The 22,046-nt window shown below is 38.2% G+C and overlaps 1 protein-coding gene across 2 annotated transcripts in view; it reads left to right on the top strand.

The window, feature by feature from the left end:
- The window catches only part of LOC122811983 (sarcoplasmic/endoplasmic reticulum calcium ATPase 2-like), a 1,984,788-nt gene that overhangs the window by 1,611,497 nt on the left and 351,245 nt on the right, over positions 1–22,046 (top strand). For both annotated transcript variants that reach the window (XM_044084186.1, XM_044084187.1), the window contains exon 17: positions 18,344–18,546. In XM_044084186.1, the coding sequence (XP_043940121.1) occupies positions 18,344–18,546 (203 nt within the window). The remainder of the gene's footprint in view (positions 1–18,343; positions 18,547–22,046) is intronic.

Consider the following 22,046-nt stretch of genomic DNA (forward strand, 5'->3'; position numbering starts at 1 on the left):
TTAGATGACTTTTACTTCTTCAGAGATTCTGCATATTTACTGATACTGGTGGACTGTAGAAGTTTGAGTAAACTTTTTTATGATGGAAATGTTCTGAATTGGGCAGTTTTGTCATTAATGGTGCATGCATTTTGTTTCATTGTTTACTGGAAAAATGTTCAAAACAATAAATTTAAAATGCCGTCTAACAACTGTACTGTATTGTACAAGGAATATAATTTAATCAAATCAGGAAGGTGTATCAAAGAGCACGTGTATGTTTCGTGTTCAAGGGGACTATGGTTTGAAAACAGTCCAAAGTTAATCTTTATCTGCCACTGGCAAAATGTATTTTCTTTGAATGTGGGTTTCAGTGCTGTTTCAATGAATGTGAGTTTCAAGGGCAGAGAGGTTTTAATGCTAAGTCTATTTTCATTGTGAGACTGCATTGCTTTGTTTAGCAGATGTCTTAGTGTTTGTGTTGCAAAATGCAAAATAAAACTTTCAAATAAAATCCAAATCATCGTAAAAGTAAAGCAGTATGCACATTACAGTGTTTATGGTAAATGGGGCGAAATAGCCAAGTAATGGGACATTGGAATGGCTGCAGGTGTGAGGCTCCATTCTACCATGATTTTGTGAGGGGGAAGGGCAGCAAACTCAAAGATGGCCCCAGCTGAACTATACCTCTCAGCTGTCCAGATTTTTGCAGAATGAATAGATTTTTGTTTCTTATTTTTGGTTTGTTCCTCATAAAATTTGTGGTTTTCAGGCAAATCATTTAGGAATGAAGTCACTAAATAATGACAGACATCATAACCTTCAGAAAAATGCATGCTAAAGCAAGACCTGTTATTCTATTAACTGTCTTAAGTTTATATAAGAGCAATTTTTAGTACTATAAGAGCAAATTTTAGTACTGTTTGTATGTTCCCCCAATATATTTGGCCTTGTCCAGATTTCCTGCATTAAGAGGTTGAGAGGTATGTGCACATTAGGAATATCCAAACCTCTCAACTGTCCCCAATTTTGGCTCAAAGTGTTGCTCTCCCCCTAATAATCCCTCTGCAAAATGGCAATTTTGGAAGAAAACGTGGAGGGTTTACAATTACAAATAGCTGTAATGATCAGAGTTATAGATTACTTTTATTTCAGAAATGCATGTAAATGCTCTTATTTTGTCAGCTGCTCAAGTTGACAGTACTGGTATTAAAAAGGTGCCCCTTCTTTGACAGGTTCCCAGCTGTATTGTGTGGCAATTTTATATTTTTGCATCACATTTGTGGTCTGTTTTTCATAGCATTGTGGTTTTCTGGCAAATTAGTGGCAAATCATTAAAGACTGAAGTTAGAAAATAGTGGCAGACATTTGAGTTTCAGATTTCATACCCTTCAGAAAATTCATACAACTGCAAGACCTACTACTTTCTAAGTTTATAAGAGCAATATTTAAAAATTGTCCTTATTTTTGGGCTTGTGTCCCACTTCTATATATGGCTTTGTCCAGATTTCTTGCTCTGAAGTTGTGAGATATGAGTGTCAGAGCCATCACTGTCAGCCAGAGACATTTCAAATTGTAGCATACTTGTTGCACCCCACTCCCCATTGTAGTGGCTCTGGATGTGTCCAAGCACAAGTATGAACGTGGCTTTTCATCTGTCCTTGATTTTGCAGAATGTTCTGGTTTTCTGCCCTATTTTTATACTGTTGATTTATGCTTCTTATTATTCAGAAAATGCATGCTGTCACAGTGCCCTGTTGCTCTGTGTTTAAGTAGCAATGCTTTAATGACCATCAGGTAAGCTTGTCTGAGATTGTAAGATGCAAGTAAGCTTTAATAAACATACTGTTAAAGAATTACCAACACTGAAGCCTTTTCGTTGTTGCCATGTAGAGAATATTTGCATAACTAGATAACATATAAGCCTTAGGTATTGAAATGCATATGACAGTATTTGTAATAAAGGACAGGATTACAGTATTTTCAGAAGCTCATTACATTTGTTAGAGACTTGCAGTCATCTTTGCAGGCTTTACCCATAAAATAAACAGAATGCCAATCTATCATGTGTGGTCATTAACTCATGCAGTAATCCTTTAAGCAGTTTATCTTGAGCTTGTTTCTTGTTTGCTGTTCATTTTTTACATTGATCATGTCTTCCCCATGAAACAAGTAGATAGTTGTTGTCAGGCAGCAGGTCTTTTTTGGATAAGAAACATTTTTACAAGTGGGGGTATCACACAGAGATTTCTACTTTCAGCATGTTACTTGGTAATTTTATAAAGCTGAATATAAATTATAATTAGAACTGCAGTGCAAGGAGAAGTGGTTTGATTTGAGTGCTGCTTGTTTTTTTTTTTTTATATACTTGATTTTGACTGGCATTCCAGTAATGTATTTAAAAAGTAATTTATTTTTTCATGCATCACAATCTTTGTGTTTCCATCTAGATATTAAGTAAGTTGTCATGTAGCCAATGCATTAAAATATTTTTTCTTCTACACTTCATTTTGTCTTAATTGGACTTTTGTAATGATGGTTTGGCACCCAAGGCAGCATATTTAATTAAATTCCAGTTGTTGTGGTTTTGAGCATAGCCACACCCCTTTCCAGTTGGCCACACCCATTCCAAATTGGTCCCACCCATTCAGCTGTCTCCTGCAGCCCCCCTTTAATTTGAAGTCACCAGCCGCCACTGCAATCAGTGGATGCTGTTCAGGATGCAGGTCATACAGGCCCCAACAACCCAACTGGAGCTTTTGTGCAAGACTTTAAAAAATAGCTGAAAAGTTTTTTGCTGTGTGACAAAGCTCACGACATGCTTCCGTGCAGCCATACACTTTGGTCACTCGACCCGTAAACAATAAACGGGCTTTTCCCTACTCAGAAGATTGGAGTCTTTCTCAGAGGACTAAGAAGGCTTTAGTATATGCTTCCCAGATGTTGTCTTGGTTATGAATCTGACAACCAAGAAATAATTCTGTCTGACCTCTAGCTTCCAAGAAGTCCTTGTAGTTCTTGTATAAGAAGCGCACCCAAACCAGCTGCTGGATTCCAAACAAAAAACGACCAGGTCCAGTTCACCACTGTTTTATTAACAGAAATTTAGCACTTTTGTGTGTATATAACATACACTTCAGAGTAAAAAACATTCACAAAAATTCAGTTTAAATAACCCACCAATAAAATCACATGACCCATCAACACACCTATACAAATCGGGTCTATATTACTAGAACGAACGCTTAAATGTTCAAACCTGTAAAGGTCAACCTTTACAGATCGAACAGTTAAGTGTTCAAAATAGTAAAAAAGTAAATTAAAAAAAAAAAAAACAAATATGTAGAAAGGGTTTACCCCCCACACCCACCGCTACTTAAATATACCAACTCAGAGATCGCACTTCAGTGAACTACAGTGCAGAAATGGGAAGTTTCCCATTCCCTACACTGTAACGCAGTCTTGGAGTTGGTATATAAAGTAGGGGGGTGTGGGGGGCGCAGCCCCCCCTGCTTAAACCCTTTAATTTTTTTTTGTGCTGTGTATTTTTTTTTTTAATTTTTGTAAAAATTCGACCGCTTAACTGTTCGATTTCTAAAAGTCAACCTTTAGCAATTCGAACATTTAAGCGGTCGTGCATCTAATATAGACCCTACAAATCAATTCTTAAAGACATCTTTCTCACACTTTTAAACATATGAATATGTATATACAAAAGGAAAAGACATACATACCCTATTATGTCACTAATATGTTAAAAATATTATTAAAAAATACAACATATTAAGTTAAATATAGTGAGACATAAGCCTTTAAACACAAGCTATAGATAAGGACTTATTTAAACCTGGGGGTGAGATGGCATTTAATTTCAGTTGCCAGTGCAGCTCCCTTCCTTCTACCATATCACACCACGGCCCTCCCAGCAAATTCCAGTGTATGGTGTTGATTCCAAAAAATAAAAAAACATGATCTGGATGTTTTTGTACATGACTATACAAGGCATTAGTAGTTCTCATACGTTTGATGTCATAAATATGTTCGTAAATACGTTCTTTAAAACTATGAATAGTTTTTCCAGCATAAAAACTTGGTCACATTTTACATAATGCCACATAGATCACTTTCATTGATTTACAGTTACAGAAAGAGTGTTTTTACTTTCATGCCATTAATAAAAACCCTCATGTTTCTCTAAAATATACTGGCACAAGTTACAGGTACCACACTTATAATTACCCCAAGTCCTTTCACTAATAGTAGTATACAGTTTATCTTCTGATTCTAACATATTCTTAATACATTTAGCTTTTCTAGTGACGAATACTGGTTTGGTTCCTAAAATATCAGATATCCCTTCAAATGCTTGAAAAACAAGCCAGTTTTGGTTAATGATGTTCCAAATAAAACTATATTCCTCAGTAAAGGTGGTAATAAATGAACAATTATATCCAACATGTGGTTTTCTCTGGTATACTAAAGCTTTATTATCTACCAAAATGGGAATCACTTCCCTCTGCTGTCTCTTCTGAAGAACTTCCCCCATATTAAATCATCTAAATCAGGGAGGTACCCTCTAGGTGTAAACATTGCTTTCAAATTCTCACAATCTGTAAGAAACATTTCTTCAGTAGAAATCATACGTTCTAACCTTATATATTGGCCCTTAATTATTCCCCTTTTGATGCATCAGGTGACAACTACTGTAGTGCAAAAGACTGTTAGAATATATTGCTTTTCTAAACACAGTGCTCTGTATACTTTTTTTCTCATCATCCTTATAAATTAACACATCCAAATAGTTAATACTTACTGTACTGTAATGGTAAGTGAACTTTAAATAAGAGGTAGTGGAATGTAAATATTACAAAAATCTATCTGTATCTACTTTACTAACATCCCAAGCAATAAAAATGTCATCCAAAAACCTTGCATAAAAATGATAGGGTGGAACAATTTCATTATTAAATATATAATGCTTTTCCCATTGAAATAGGACTATGTTAGCAAACACTGGGGCGCAGCTTGTGCCCATAGCAGCACCTCTTTTTTTGTTGGAAGAATTGCCCATCCAATTGAATTAAGTTATATTTTAAAACCATATCTACAATGCATCAAGCACATTGATCTTATTAGCACTAAAAATACCAGATTCATGAATAAAATTATGAAACATTTCTTTTCCAACATATTGTGTAATAACATTAAATAAATTTACTGTATCAATGGTAACAAACGCTAAACTAGTACTATATTTGACTTTTCTCAATTTCTCTAAAAAAATCCCAAAAGTCTTTCATAACATGAGAATAGCTAGACACCACTGCTTTTACTTTTCTACCTATGTACACAGCCATAGGGTGAGTGATAGAAGTTCTAGCACTCGCAATAGGTCTCATGGGAGGATCCCACAAACATTTGTGTGTTTTTGGGATCCCAAAAAAGGGGAGGGTAATCACAGGAAATTTAACCTCTAAAAAATTCATAGACTTCTCTAGTAATTTCTTCTTGTTCCAACATGTCTAACAAGATAAATCTAATTCTAAAATAACATAAATTAATATAATTTGAAGATGTCTGCTCATAGAAATCTTCTTCCAATACATAACCAGGAAACAGAGTCGAAAACCAATAAAAAAGCTTTAATAACTGCAAATTGCACCTACACTGTAAAACAACACACTGAAAAGAGTTTAGTGCTTTCATCCGTCAGGACATCTTCAGAACTAAGCAAGTGCCCAACCAGAACAGTTGAATATCAATTAAAATTAAATTAAAAAGTCACATGACAATTATATAATTAATTTAATACCAATAGGTATTCACTTAAAACTTCCCTTTGTTGCAAGACACATTCTAAATTCTTTAAAAATACAGCAGATGAAATAGAACACATATCATTTAGCCCAGGTTCATTTAAAGCATTGAACCTAAGCTGCCATTTCAGTTCTCTAACTAGTAAATGTTCCTCCGTGATTAGACCCCTGTCGTCCTTTTTAAGTTGGTCAATCACAAAATATCCAAATCTATGTTCAGGATTTTTTCCACATGTCTATAAAGTGCATTAGTATCTTTTCTATTTTTAATGTCCCTCTCATGTTCATACACCCTTTCTTTTATTCTTCTAATGGTTTTACCAATATAATATGCCGAACAGTCAAGGCAGCTGGAGGCATATATGGCCCACATAGTGTTACAGTTATATTTTCCTTTTATAATAACCTTATAACCATTAAGAATGAACTGGTCCCCCACTAAAATACAGGAGCACATTTTACAACAGCCACACTTGTACATTCCATCCAAAGCCCCACCACCACTCCTATTTTTCTGTTTATTCTCCAACAGTTGTTTAAAACAAAGATCTTTCCTATAAATCGCTGTTGGTTTGTCCCCCAATATTTTACTCAAATGGGGGTTGGTGGATATCAACAACCAATTGTATCTCAAAATGGAAGCTATTGCATGACTATCTAAAGAAAAGGTACTTATAAAAGCCCTATTAAAATTGGTACTTTTGTGCCCATGTATTTCATCAAAGTTGCCCTCAGGAACACAGCTACTGCTCCTAGTATCACTAGTCCAGAGTTTGAGTTGTTCAGGGGATGCCATTATGGTTTTCTACTAGAGATCATTACCTACGTTAAGCTTTGTGTTAATTTTATTGGGCTAAAAGAACACAGACTGACAGAGAAGATGACTGTGTGGTACAGATTTAATAGTGGATAACAAGATGTGGAGTGGGGTAAAGGCAACTGATAAGGAAAAGGTCAAGGATATTAGAGTCTCTAGTGAGTAGTTTTACAGTTTACTCGTGTATTGGTATTAACAAAGTCTAGAAAATGCTGAGCATGTCCATTTTTAGAGGTGTAAGTGCGCCAGTTAATAATGCTTGGATAATTGAAGTTCCCTAGCAAGAAGGTATTTGGTTTCATATTTAACTCCTCATCAGTGTTAAAGGTAATATTTCTTCTGGTTCTTCTGGACACTAACATAAGGGCTAGTCACCTTGGTGCATTTTCTTCAGCAAGAAATCCCCTCACAATATTGAGCTCCTCCCATATCCCATAATCCCCTACAATGAAGTTGTACTCCAGATCTCATTGCCACCAATGCAGGTTCAACATCTCCTGAGTGAGCTTGTGGATAGAATTAATGTTTATAACTTTCAAGTAAGTGGACGTTTGTGACTTTATAGTACTTTTACACTAACGCTAGCAGTCTTGACTCCCCTTGTTTCATTTTTTTGCTCCAGCCACACTTACCTAATGTTTTGCTGTTTCATTCCCTCCCCTTTCCTTGTTTGAAAAAAGAAAACATTTCACTTTACTTCACAACTGTGTTTTTTTCATTCTCTTGAGAGTTCTTATTTTGTATATTTTGAGTGCCTGCAATATTACCTTTTTTTTAGTCTGTGTATGTGTGTGTTTGAGACCATTGACTGTATTTTTGTTTAGACCTAGTGGTGAAGAAAGATCCACAGACAGGTTTTACAAAGTGCAAGAGGTGTGATCACAAGACAACCCCCCCCGACCAATGTAAGATGTGTGTGGTGTGATTGGAAGTGGGACATCTCCAGAGCAACTGTGCTATTTATAAAAATTGTCAGAGCATGAACTTTGTCTGACTTGGGCTTGCTAATTCATCTAAACCTGAATACACTTGATCTTTCAGTATGGGTGATAAGCTTTTAGTGCCTTTTAGGCACCTTTATTCAGAGGGCATGCTACAGGAAATAAAGGATGCTAGAAAACCTGCAACCAAAAAAATCATATATTTCACAATGGAAAAGATTTTATTTTTGGTGCATGAAAAGAGAATTGAATCCCTGTCATGCAAGGATACCGTCTGTCCTCAAATGTTTGTGTGAGCTGCTCGGTTCTGACTTTAATATAGGAATATGCCAAGTACAGTTACCAACCATTTCAGCTCATCTACTTATAGATCCACCTCTTCAAGCTTTGAGGTCAAGTAGTTATTAAAAGGCATCTTTACATATCTGGCTCCTCAGAAAATATATTTCATCTCCCTGGGACATGAGTTTTGTTCTCAAGAAATTAACTTTGCCACATTTTGAAGCTGCTTCTTCTGCATCCTTAAAATATTTTACATGGAAAACGGTCCCTATAGCCTTAACCTCTGCAAAGAGAGTTTCTGAGTTACAAGCCCATGTCTATTCCAACTCTTCTGGTTTTCCACAGTGATATGGTATGCAATTAGGGCTAAGCAGCTGTCCTTCATACTTAAGGTGGTTGCAGAACATCTGTATGTCATTTAATTCACCTCTCTGCATTTTTCCATAATCTTCAAAATAAAGGAGAAAGGTTAATCAGTTTGCTTAATGTACAAAGATAACTAAGATTTTGCTTGGAAAATTCTAAAGAGATTAGAAAATCTGGTTGTTTATTTCCATTGAGGGTAATAAGCAAGACCTTCCAGTGTCCAGGCAGACCATTTCCAGATGGATTTCCTTTGCCAATTCCTTTTGTTCTTTCCATGAAAGATCCTGCCAAGGCAATGTTAAAATGCATCATGCATGGTCTGTAGGATGTTCTTCGTGTTTCACTGTTGCAGTCATTACATTTGGGTAATCTGCTGGCAGGTTGCCCTCAGTCGGCCTGATTAACAAAGTCTTGGGTCCTGCGTCGGTTGCTGTCCCTTCTTCCATGACGTCAGGTTGTTGGGGGTATAAAACATGCAGCCGACGCCATTATATCATTCTTTCTTGCTGCGCTGTGTCCGAAACAGAAGCAGTTTGCAAGTGCCTGTCGGCCGACTCCTGAAATTTTCGTTTTCGAGTTTCAGAACCGAAGTCTTCAACCAAAAAGCTAAGTACCCCATTGGGGAAACTTTTTCTTGCTCCTTACCGATGTCAGTAAAAGTTAATAATTGCATTACTTGTGGGAAGCAAATAACTCATAAGGATTTCCATTTGTACTGTATTCCTTGCCTAGGCCCTGACCATGACGTACCTTTGTTGTCAGTTTTGTGCTTTATTTAATCGGCGCACTATCTGTCGTCGGTACATTTTTGCTTCTAAATATTTTGGTTCTTGGTTTAATAATCCAGAAATGACGTCAGTTAGCAATCCGACTACCGGAATTCTGAAAAAAATGCAAAGAAAAAGACAGAGACAGGCCGTTGAGGTCCAAAACTGCCAACAACGCTTCTCCTAAGCCAGTCGCCAGTTCGTCAGTGAGGTGCTTTCACAGCCCCTGATACCTGCTAATTCTGATTTGCAGGCCTCTACTGAGACCCATTTGGAGTCCGGTATGCCGCGAGATGCTTCAATTATGGAACCCGTGGATGTCTCTATCTTGGATGGGTCCGGAGACGCTGTGCAGGTACCGGCTTCTGAGGGTGTATTCAGGCCTACAGATTTGTATATTAAACAGACACCACCTTCACTATTAAGGTCAAAATCTCGATCTATGTCTAAAAAACGGACGCCTAGGTCACATGTTCAGGCCCCTATGCATAAAAAACAAATTATCAAAATGGCTGAAGATTTAATTACTCTAATCAGGGGTAGTCAACCCCCCCCCCCCCTTCTAAGAGGCCTAGGGCTGAACTTGACTATGAATCTTCTGAACAGGACTCTTTCTTATGACTCTTCTAATGAACAGGATTTGTCCATACCTACTTAATGAGGACTCTGCAGAGGGTTCCATTCCTTCTGCTTCTCCCCCTGAGGATTTTTTTTCTTTTGGGGAAACTTTACATACCTTAAGGGAACATTTCCATTGGGAAAGTCAGGATTTTTCTGAATCCAAAAAGAGGCTTAGGGATTTTCTTCTTCTTTCTCAGCATAAGCCTTTGGCTATACCTCCTGTGCTAGACATTGTTGATGTGTTTTCAGAATCCAGTATGGCCCCTGATTCTCTGCCTCCAGCCCCTTGTAAGCCAAACAGAGATACTACAGGGTTTCTGACTCCCACAAATTCCTTTTCAAAAATCTTGTTGCGGACCCTGAAACCATTTCTCAGGGGCCCAAGGGCATTAAGGCTTCTACTGCTAAAAATCCTACCTCTTCTGACAGAAATTCCAGGGCGCTGGATAGATGGGATAAAAAGGTTTATACTTCTGCAACCTTGGCAGTCAGGGCTTTAAATTGTCAATTCCATATGCAAAAATGTCAGCAGCATATCATGGGGCAGCTTAAACAGAAAATGATGATTTTTGACTGTGTGGAAAATAAAGGTTTACAGGATTTATTGCATTCAGCTGAACAAGTTGGAAAACATACTCTGCACTGTGGTTTGGATTCTTTGGAGGCCTCTTGCAGGGCTGCTGTTACTGGGTCTGTGCTTAGAAGGCATGCTTGGCTTAAGGAGCAGTCTTTGCCTGATCATGTTAAAGCAAAATTTTTGGATGCTCCTCTGCAGCAGGACCGTCTGTTTGGCAATAAGGCTGAAGATGTTCTAAAAAAAGATGGAAGATAAAGCTAAATCTATGCAAACTGTGAAAGATGTCTTACAAGTACATCCTCCAAGATTTAGTAGGCACTGGCCTACTAAGAACTGGTCCTTTCCAGTTCCTTCCAGAGCCACTCAAGCCAAACCCAGACATTCCAAAACACCAGGTTTTAGTCCCAAGGGACTTTCAGAACTAAGCAATGAGGTGCCTTCTCTTCCAAATCTGGAAACAACAAGACACCTCCCTATACTAAACAGTCTCAATGACTTTCCCTTAGAATTACCAGACACTTACTTTTTAGCTGCCCCTTTGGGGGGAAACTGGCAAAAAACTGGCATCTTATAACCCAGGACAAATGGGTTTTAAACATAGTGTCCCAGGGATACAGATTTCATTTCCACATGTTGCCAACTCCAAGCAGATGGCCAGATCTGCCCCCAAATCAATGGGCAGAGGCTCCAAAACTAGTACTTGCCCTCTTAAACATAGGGCTATTCAACTAGTACCAAAAGAGGAAAAGAGACAAGGTTTCTATTCCAGACTTTTCCTGGTACCCAGAAAAGACAAATCATGGCGTCCAATTCTGGACCTGTCTACTCTAAACACCTTCCTGGACATTCCAAAATTCAAGATGCTGACTCTTCACCAGTTACTGCCTATGCTAGGCAAAGATGCCTGGTTGGCAGCTCTAGATCTAAAAGAGGCTTACCTGCATATCCCAATCAGGGAATCTTGCAGAAGATACCTCCGCTTCAAAGAAGGCTACTTGCATTATCAGTTCTCTGCACTGCCCTTTGGCTTATCTACTACGCCCAGGATCTTTGCAAAGTGCCTGGCTACAGTAATTGCATTTTGCAGGCAAATAAATATTCAAATATATCCATACCTGGACGATTGTCTAATTCAGGCAGAAAACAAGGCCATTCTTCTAAAACATCTGGCATTTGAAAAAAGGGTTCTAACTTGTCTAGGGTACACCATAAACGAAAAGAAATCACAACTAGTACCCTCTCAAAAAATTACATTCCTGGGTGCAAGCGTGAATACAACTGCCCAGATGGCTTACCTTACGCCAGAAAAACAAATTCAGTTGGTGACTTACTTCAAACAAGTGGCCACAAGAACCCTGCTATCTGCAAGACAAATACTGCAAGCCTTGGGGTTCATGGCCTCCTGCATTCTTCTAATTCCATATGCAAGACTGCATATGAGGAAACTTCAGTGGTACTTAAAAAGTTTATGGAGTCAAAATTGCCACAGCCTGGAAACAATGATTCCTATCATGCCTTGCCTGCAACTAGAGTTCCTATGGTGGGTAGAGGCCTGCCACCAAAACAAGGGACTGCCATTCACACCACCCCCTACCGCCCAAACCCTAACTACAGACGCATCAGACTATATACATGGGGGGCTCATCTGTCAGGGAAGTGCATTCAGGGTAAATGGAGCCTGAATCAAATGCACCTTCATATCAATCAAAAAGAAATGATAGCTGTACAGAATGCACTGACAGCCTTCAAGGACTACCTTCATCCAAGGCAACTAATGGTAAAGACGGCTAACACCACAGTTATGTGGTACATAAACAAACAGGGGGGTACACATTCCTACCCCCTCTGCAGACAAGCCATGGTATTGTGGAACACTGCCTACAAGCTCAATTCGTGCCAGGAAAGCTGAATATTTTGGCAGAAGAACTAAGCAGAAATCTCATGGACCCACATGAATGGAAACTGGAACCACGGATTTTCAACATGTTGACACGGAAATGGGGGAACCCAGACATGGATCTCTTTGCCTTACCCCAGAACTACCAGTTGGGCAAATTTTGCACAAGAAATCCTCACAAAAAAGCCTGGAAAGTGGATGCTCTGTCCTTCAGCTGGGAAAACCTATTAATTTGTGCCTTTCCCCCTCTGTCATTGCTCTCCAAAGTTCTATTAAAAGTCACACAGGACAAGCCAAAAATGATTTTGCTTGCTCCAGACAACACTGGTACCCACTCCTACGCAGTCTGTCACAAACTTCTCCATAGCACCTGCCTCAGACACCTTCCTTACTGTCTCAGCAGAACAACCACATTCTGCACCCTCATCTCCAAACATTAAATTTTGCAGCTTGGCTAATCACTTAAATTCCCCCATAGCATCCCTCAGCAAACCTGTGATGGATGTCATTTTGGAGGCGAGAAGACCTAGTACTAGAAAATCTTATGCTGACAAATGGAAAAGATTCTATGCCTGGAATCAATGTCAGGGGATGAGCACAGTAGTGCCCAATTTACCTCAGATTTTGCAGTACTTAACTGAGATGCTTCACAAGGGCCTATCTTTTTTTCTTCCATAAAAATCCATGCCTCAGCCATTTCAGCTCTCTACAACACAGAACCCCCCCCCCCTTCTCTCATCCTCTACTAAAGCAGTATCTCAGAGGGGCCAAAAACTTAAGGCCACCCAGGAGAGCTCCAACCCCTGCCTGGGATCTTAACTTTGTACTGGAGAAACTCACTCTACCTCCTTTCGAGCCAGCTGCTACTGCAGACTTAAAATTTCTTTCCTGGAAAACAGCCTTCCTTTTAGCAATCACTTTGACTAGAAGGATTTCTGAATTACAGGCCCTTATGGCAGTGGAGCCTTTCATCATCTTTCATGTGGACATGGTGTCACTCAGGACCAACCCATCCTTTCATGCCCAAGGTGGTATCCAGTGTGGCTCTTAATCAGTCCTTTCATTTGCCAACTTTCTTTCCCAATCCACAGAACAAAGGGGAGCAGATTCTGCATTCATTGGATGTACACAGACAACTTAGATTTTACTTGGACAGGACTAAATCTCAAAGAAAATCTGAACTACTGCTGGTAGCATTTGCTGCAGGGGCAGAGGGAAAGGCGATTTCAAAGCAAACCATTTCCAAATGGATAAGCCATTGTATTCATTTCCGCTGTAAGCACTATGGAAAACCTATCCCCCAGGGGATCAGATCCCATTCCACCAGGGCTGCATCTACGTCTACAGCCTTTCTCAGAGGTATTCCTACCAGGGATATTCTAGAAGCTGTTACCTGGAGTTCAGTTCATACTTTCACCAAGCACTATCATTTACCAATTTTTTCTAAATCCAGAGCTGGTTTTGCCACTGCTGTTTTGCAGGGACTTGTAGCCGGTCCTAATATTGTATAAATCCATCCTCCCAACCTTAGCTTTGGGAATCTACCCAAATGTAATGACTGCAACAGTGAAACACGAAGAACATAGTACAGTTGTGTACACTTACCATAAATGTAGATGTCGAGTGTATTCACTGTTGCAGTCCTGGTTACCCTCACTCCAGCCCCATGTTTTTTCTCTTGCTGTGCCTCTCCTTTATTTTACTACACTTAAACTTTTTGGTGTATTTGCTTTTGTTTGGAGGTATATGTTTTTGTGTTTTATATTATTTATATATATTTTGCTCCCCATTTGGGGGGTACCTGACATCTGGGGCAAGAAAAACTGATGTAAAGGTGTCGGCTGCATGTTTTATACCCTTGACGACCTGACGTCATGGAAGAAGGGACAGCAACCAGTGCAGGACCCAAGACTTTGTTAATCAGGCCGACTGAGGGCAACCTGCCAGCAGATTACCCACATGTAATGACTGCAACAGTGAATACACTCGAGCATCTACATTTATGGTAAGTGTACACAACTGTCCTTTCTTCAGGTCCTTTTTTCAAAGGGCTCGACTCCAAATCCATCTTAAAGGCAGCCCTTCCATACACACCTTTACCAAGCATTGCAAAAACTGATGCCTTTTCTAAAGTCTAAGACAGGTTTTGCCTGAACAGTTCCTCAGGGGTTACTGGACTCCAGTTATTTTTCTCTTACCCTTCCCAATCAACATAAACCTTTAGAAATTGTCCCATCTTTCAGCACTATTGCAATAGTGATCTACTGAATAACATATTACATTAGTGTAAGAAATTGTCGTAACAGTAGATGTTTGCATAGATCTTGCAGCATATGCACTCTCCTTCCACCTCCATTATTCTCCTTTTTCCATTAGCCAAAAATTTACTCACACAGAATTCTTTGGATCACAGGCTTAAGTGGAATCTCTTTGCCTATCCTTCTCCACAAAACTTTCTTAGATTCAAAGTGTGAGAAGACTGCTTCCAGTTTCTCTTTCTCTTTTCTGTTGTCTCTAGTGCACTGAGTCTCCTCACCAAATGCCTATCCCAGTTTCACCCATTTGAGAATAGAGTATTCACATTTTCTCAGCTGGAAAGCACCTCATTCATGCATCATCACAAGAGAAGATGGAGATGCTATCAGCCCTGATGATGTCCACCCTTGACAATTTGGAGTTCATTGTCAGTTTACCCAAGTCCAGTCTAGTATCAAATGCCAGAAAGGTGTTTTTGTGGGTGGTCCTGAGTGAGGATGGGGGCCAGTTTTTCCTCCCTTCCTAGGGAGAGAACTCTGATTCTGAAATCTTTCTCAGACCTGACCCAGTCATAGGGTCTCCAGGTCTGGAAACTTTTAAGGTCTGTAGGCCTGGTATTGACATCCATCCTCATGCAACTCCTATGCTGACTTCACAAGAGAAAGATGCAGCGGTATTTTGTCACTAGAGTACAGTCCCCAATCTTGACATCCTTCAGGAAGGAGTTTTTGTAGTAGGCTCCCCTGTGTTTCTCCTCATTCCAAATCAAACCCTAACGATGAATGCTTTGGATCTAGTTTGGAAACTTTATCTTTGTGTTTCAAAAATCAATGGCTCCTGGAGCTTGGCCATGTATATTAGATGTCCGTTTAACTGGCCCTTGGGACCTTCTAAAGAAAACTCAGAACTGGCCAACTGAAGGTGTAATAAGCCGGGGAACAACCACTCCTACCAACCAACTTTGCAGGCTTTCATTTATGGTGTGAGAGACTACAACCCAGTTACGCATTATACCTGTAGGCTGCGTGCATCCCCTTACCCCCAGATTTACTTGCAGACAGTTGAAGCAGCTCTTATATCCTCAACTAAAAGTGCAAGTTGAATCCTCAGATGTTCAAGAACAGCTCTAGGAGGCTGGACTGCCCTGAGGAAGACATTTTTTGTCTGCACCAACTGTAAAACTTTTTCCTCCAATCCCAAGGACTAAGCTGATGAGGCCTTCAAAATGGGATTTACTTCACTACGTCTAATTACCATAAAGTCAAGTTTTAAAATGTCTTGACCATAACATCGAATGCTCAAAACACTGAAAGATTATAACATTGAGTCCAATAACATCAGAAATGTTAACATTCGTTTTCTGTTGAGTTTGAATACACTTAAGAACTCGTACATTGTAGTAAAGAGACGTGGCAGACGTTATGTTGAATGGTGAAGGGAATTGGTCAGCTTGTGTAATACATCTTTTGAAGAAAAGGGTGAGAAAGATTTTCTTATTTAAGATAGAATTTATTTATTTAAAAGGAAATTGTGTGAGTATTTGCGCTGCCAGGAGAAAGTGACTAGGAGTGGATGTGTTTGTGTTGGCAGTATGTAGGTGTTTTGCAAAGGGACAGGTGTGTATTTCTGAAATTATTCAGACATGTTGTATGGAGATCACAGTACAGTGGGGATCGGGAAATTTACCTTTCCTCCATTGTAGTGTGATCTCGCAGTTGGTATATTTCATTTGCAGGGGGTTTGGGGGCTGCAGGGGGCTTGCCTCCCTACAGAAATGTTCATTACAGTGTATGTTTACTTCTAGTAATGTTTAAGCTGGAGGGAGGGCAACATAAAATATGTGCTGAGAAATTTGCCATTATGGAAGTCAGTGTTATGACTTTTCAGTGTTTCGAGCACTCGACGTTTTGGCTTTGACATTTTAAAATTCAACATTTTGATAATTCATTGTAATGAAGTAGATCTTCAATATGACATGAAGATTAGGCCTTATGTACACCTTCTTTTCTATGCCCCCTTTATCCTAGGGGTACTCCAAAAGGCAGTGACAAAGTGGACAGTACTTCAAGTCACACCCTTCTGATCCAGTTAAGCCTGTATCTCTAATCTACTCTAAATAGAGAACGAGAGGCATCTGTTCTCTACAGCAATAAAACATTCTTTTGATTCCACAAAAGAGAAAGTTGTTGCCTCCAATTCTAAGGTTACCAAAGCTGATGGGAATGATCCTTCATCCTGAAAAAAGGAAAAAAACTGGTGCACATATTGCTAGAGATCAGAAGACTCAGTACAACAAAATTACACGCCAAGTGGAAATGATTATGTACTTCATTAAGTTCACTGGTGTAGAAGCCTTAGCTGAATGGTTATATCCTACTAAACATATAACAGTCAACCAGCCAAAGCTTTTTAAAATCCATTGTATAATCACAGTCATCATATGTAGGTCAAGAGTTAGGTTTATCCTCTCCTTAGGTTTACTAGCTGCATTTTTGGGAAAGCCTCAAAGACCTATATTGCTGCCATGATTGTTACTTAAATACAGCACCCACCACAGGTAAGTGAACCTGTTAAATCATAAGTGACCAAAAGTAGCAAAGACCTCAAAACAATCCAGGAAAAAATATTCATATGTATATATGTATGTCCAAGTTGTCTATCTTTAAACCCTTCCAGCTTACTCCATAATATCCTTTCCATAATTTTGCCCATTACCAGTATACGATAAGCAGGTGTGCGGTTTCTCAGGCTGCCTCAAACACTCACTGTTAAATGCACCAGCACTGACATTCTCCAATCCACAAGTGCTACTGCAGTTTCTAGCAGTAGTGTGTACCTTAGTGTTTGTCAAGTAATACCACAAGTGCTCCAGTCATAATTAATCTGATCCTAGTCTCTTGTTACCATTTATCTCCCTTAGATCACTGTATGCTGTCAGCGACTATCACACTATATATTCATTCATAACTCCCTACAATTTGTATCATCATCCTGTTTGGCTAGCATGCATTTTCTTTATACAGTAAACACAGAAGCAAAAATCTAATTTAGTATCTGATCCTCTGTATGGGCCAATGTTTCCTTCAAACGTACAGACTTTTAAGCCCTACCTACTTATTATTTTTCCTTTATGTACTATTTGTTAAATATCTTCTCTGCATTTCACCTTTCAAGTTACATCAGCTCTCTCGTCACTAGATTGCCTCCTTTGTATCTGACACACATGCTTTTTCATTTCTCCTCATCCCTTCTTTGTCTTGTCAGTATCTTTGGTTACATGGAAGCAGACCTTGTGGCAAGTGTACAGCTTGTGTTCTCCAACTAGTAATGATGTTAGTAATCTTGATAATATAGGAGGTGCTAACATGACCAGGTTCCCCTCTCTGTTTCCTAGTGACATATGGTGAGTTCCATTTGGAAATGATCGACAGAAGGGAGGGAGGGTGAGCAGCATCACTTTCCTTGCTAATGCAGTGCTATGTTTGGTGGGAGAATATATTTTGATAGTGACATTAACTTGTGTTCAATAATGTCAGTACAGTTTCTGCAAAGTCAATTTTGATGAAAGCTGCTACTGTGGCTGGATTTTCAGATGTGCATTGTAATATGTGGTAAATGATATGTTTGGTGGAGATGGCAGGTGTAATGTTTGCCTGTGATGTCCATTGTCTTATGTAATTACAGGGAATTAGATTCTGCTTGTTGGTGCATGTTTTGGCCAGATTATAGAATGTTTTCACCTTTTCTATAATTATGCAACCATTGAGCTGGCATATTTAATTAAGAGAGGTGGGGGTAAAGAGGGTCTTGTCACATGTAAAACACTTTTTGTGTATTCTTTAGTTTAGAGTCATTTTTAGTTGTTAATGTAATGCTTATTAGTATTAGTGGCCATTGATGTTTATTTTGCATTATTTTTATCATCTCTTTATTGTTGGTTTTATTTTTATGACGACATGAGTCCTTATCATATTATCTAGCTCCCCAGTGTGACTGACTTTATCTGTTTTTTATTTTCTCACAGTATTTTCCTGACAGCAGCCCTAGGCATGCCTGAAGCTCTGGTCCCGGTCCAACTGCTCTGGGTAAACTTGGTGACAGATGGATTGCCAGCTATGGCTCTTGGCTTCAACCCACCTGACCTGGACATCATGAGCAAACCACCACGGAACCATAAGGAGCCACTTATCAGTGGCTGGCTCTTCTTCCGTTACCTCATCATTGGCTGTAAGTAGATAATTAAGAGTGTGCGTCTATGCGTGTGTGTGTGTGTGTGTGTGTGTGTGTGTGTGTGTGTGTGTGTGTGTGTGTGTGTGTGTGTGTGTGTGTGTGTGTGTGTGTGTGTGTGTGTGTGTGTGTGTGTGTGTGTGTGTGTGTGTGTGTGTGTGTAGAAGGGAATATAGATGTCTCTGTCTTATCTTTTTGTTTGTTTCTTTCCTTGCTTTATTTAATTTCTAATGCCATTTGATAAGTCAATCCAATGATATACAAGAAAAAATCTTGAGTAATTTTTCATCAGTTTTTAATTTCTGTACTTTTACATTATTTATATATTCCTTTCTTTCCATAATCTTTTGCATCTCCTCTTTTCTTTTTTACTTGTTTCCATGTCTCTTCATACATCTTGTAGTACAATCTTCCCAACATTTAGTTCTCTCTGTTTTTCACACTGTTAATTACATCAGTGCACCAATTTTGGGTTAATTCCATTCATTGTCTTTATTTCCTCAAACCCCTTACCTTTTCTTTATTCAATCTTAAGCCCATCTTTTTAAGTAACTTTTCAGTTCTTATAACACTTTAATTCATTCATCCTCTATTGTTGCTACAATAACCAAATAACCTGCATAAGACAAACATACTGTTATCTTAATTTCCTTTCCCACCTTCCAGAATACTTTGTTCATTTCTAAAAGTTTGAATAATTGCATTCATCACTAGAACAAAAATATACATACTTAAGGGACAACCCTTCCTAACTCTGTTTTTAACATGATCTCTTTTCCCATATATCCTTTTACCGTTACTTTCACCCATTAATTTTCTTAACATGTTTTCGTAACTTCCAATGTTTTTATTCTTACTCCATATGCTTCTAAAATTTCCCACATCATCTCATGACATATTCTTTCAAATGCCTTCTCTACATCACACATAGTAAATCTGTCAAGATCATACATACTTCCTTTACTATTGCTAACGTTTCCTTTATTTTCTCCCTTTTACACCAAGCACAGTTTATTACTTCATTCAGAACTTTTTGCATCCTTTAGTATATCATTCTCATAAATATTTTATAGTCAGTATTCCTCAAAGTTTAAAGGCATCCAGCTTCCTATATCTTTCCGTTCAATGTTTTCCATGTAAATTTTATCAAGTTATTACATATTCTTCTGCACTATCCCTTTATCGAACCATTCATTTAATACTTTACAGAAAACCACATTTTCTTCCATTTTCATTTGCTTGTTAAACTCATAACTTTGTTGAATCCTAGTGCTGATTTTTCTTCTCTCTTCCATAATTATCTTGTTTTCCAGGTCTGCCTTAGTACCCTCAAAGTTTTTTTAAGACGCTGTTCTTTTGTCTCAACTCCTTCCTTTTCATACATTTTACCTACAAATCTTTCTGTACTTCAATCATTTCTTTTTGTTTGTATGTTATACCACCCTCTTCATACAATATCACATCAGTTCATCCTTGTTTTATTCTCACTTGTTTTCCTAAATAAGGTGATACCTCCTCTTTCTTGTCTTTTAAGAAAAAAATTGCTTAAGTAAGAGGTTTTTTTTTTTTTGTCATCAGCTTTCATATTCTCTCATTTTGGTTCTTTTTTCTGAATTTCTACTTGAACCTCTTCAGTTATTTCTTTATATTCCCTTTTATTTTTGTCATTCTGTATTCTATCAGAAAAACCTTCCTTATACTTTAAACACTACCCACCATATAGAAAACATTTTCATAAAATTCCCTCTTTGTCTGGACTTACAAGATGGCTGAGCACCAATCAACAGCTTAATTTCACCTCTCTGTGTGAAAATAGAAACTGAGAAAAAGATCTGACATTAAAAAACAGAGTTGTGCAAGTTGAACTTAATATAACAGTAGATGTTCGAATGAGCAGTAGTGCAATAACCATATCTGTTTGGGTTACATCCTGCTTAGCATATAATGACAGTTTCCAAAGCTTCAGGGCATCTTCAAGATCCCCTCACTGTCAGGCAGTCTAGCTGAGCTGACTAAAACAAAACCAATACTTGTATCAAGTGTTGAACTAAGAAACCTCATGCAAAACGAAAGTGCTTGGAGAACAGCCAGTACAGTACTCTACCACATAAATACCAAACAAAATATAAAAGTAATTTAATATGATTTAGCGTTTTCATCTTCTAGGTATACATTCTTCATATGAATCAAGCATCCATGTCTCAACACTCCATTTAAATACCATTAACGAATGATTTGATCAATTCTTAAAGAGAGAATTAAAATGGAACAGTAAAATAATTACATCAAGAAATGTTGGATAAATAAAATAACATTCCATAACCTATTGTACCTACAGTTCATTAGTCTAAACTTACTTGCTAATGATAAAATGAATAATAATAACCAAACTTTCATAGGCTTAATTTTTACAATTAGAATTGCAGTCAAACTCAGGTGAATTAACCGTTGTAACAAATGAACATCAAAATTTTAAGATTTACAATTATAGTGAATTTTCAATTACATCCCAAGATTCTAACCTGTTTGAAAGAGGTAAAATATTTGCTCTTACAAAAAGAGCCTATTTAAATAATTTGCTTGTTGAATTTAGATTACTTACAAGACAGCACAATTTAGCACTCTGATTTAGGAATGAAATAGACAATTAAGACAGTGGGGCAAAATTTTCCGAAAAATAGTACATTCAGTCCTTCTTTAAATCCAGTTGTGGTTTTATCTGAAAAGAATTGTGAATATAATATTCAAGAGGTTTTGAAAAAGAGAAAGAGAAAAGGGGAGTATTGGATCAACTTAAACCCCCGAGAATACAAAATATAAACAGGCAGTGCTATGGGATAATCATCTATCTACCCACCTCCCCATTACCCTTGGTGTCTCTCAAGGCTCCATACTGGGACCTCTCCTATTTTCAGTTTTCATTAATGACCTTCACTTAGTAATTCCTCAGGCTATTGTATACAATATGCAGATGATTCCACACTAATATGCTCAGCTACATCTTCATCTGAACTGTAGTCCCTAACCCAAAAAGTGTTTAATACAGTAGAACAATGGTTTACACAATGCTGCCTCCTTCTGAACCCCCCAAAAAACGAAACTCTTGCTCTTTACTCCAACACGCAAGTCTTCTCCAATAGAGTTCACAGTCATATATAATAATGGTACTCTAATATCTCCTGACCCTAATACCAAACTTCTTGGAATAACAATTGACAACAGTATCAACTTCGACACCCATATCAACAATACAATAAAAACTGTAAATAGAAAACTTGGCTCTCTCAATAGGATCAAACCTTTCCTTACTCCAGCAGCTAGAACAGTGATCACCCACACTCATCTAATCTCTGCATTCTTCAATGCCTCACCTATATATGCTACTCTATCAAAAAATAGCCTCCACAAAATGGTAATCTCCTATAACAACATTGCCAAATTTGCTACTGGAAATCCTTTTAGAACTCACCACTGCACTAATCTAAAACAGCTAGGCTGGC

Source organism: Protopterus annectens, chromosome 9.part0, assembly GCF_019279795.1.
Source record: "Protopterus annectens isolate FY-2018-M chromosome 9.part0, PAN1.0, whole genome shotgun sequence".
Classification (NCBI taxonomy): Eukaryota; Metazoa; Chordata; order Ceratodontiformes; family Protopteridae; genus Protopterus; species Protopterus annectens.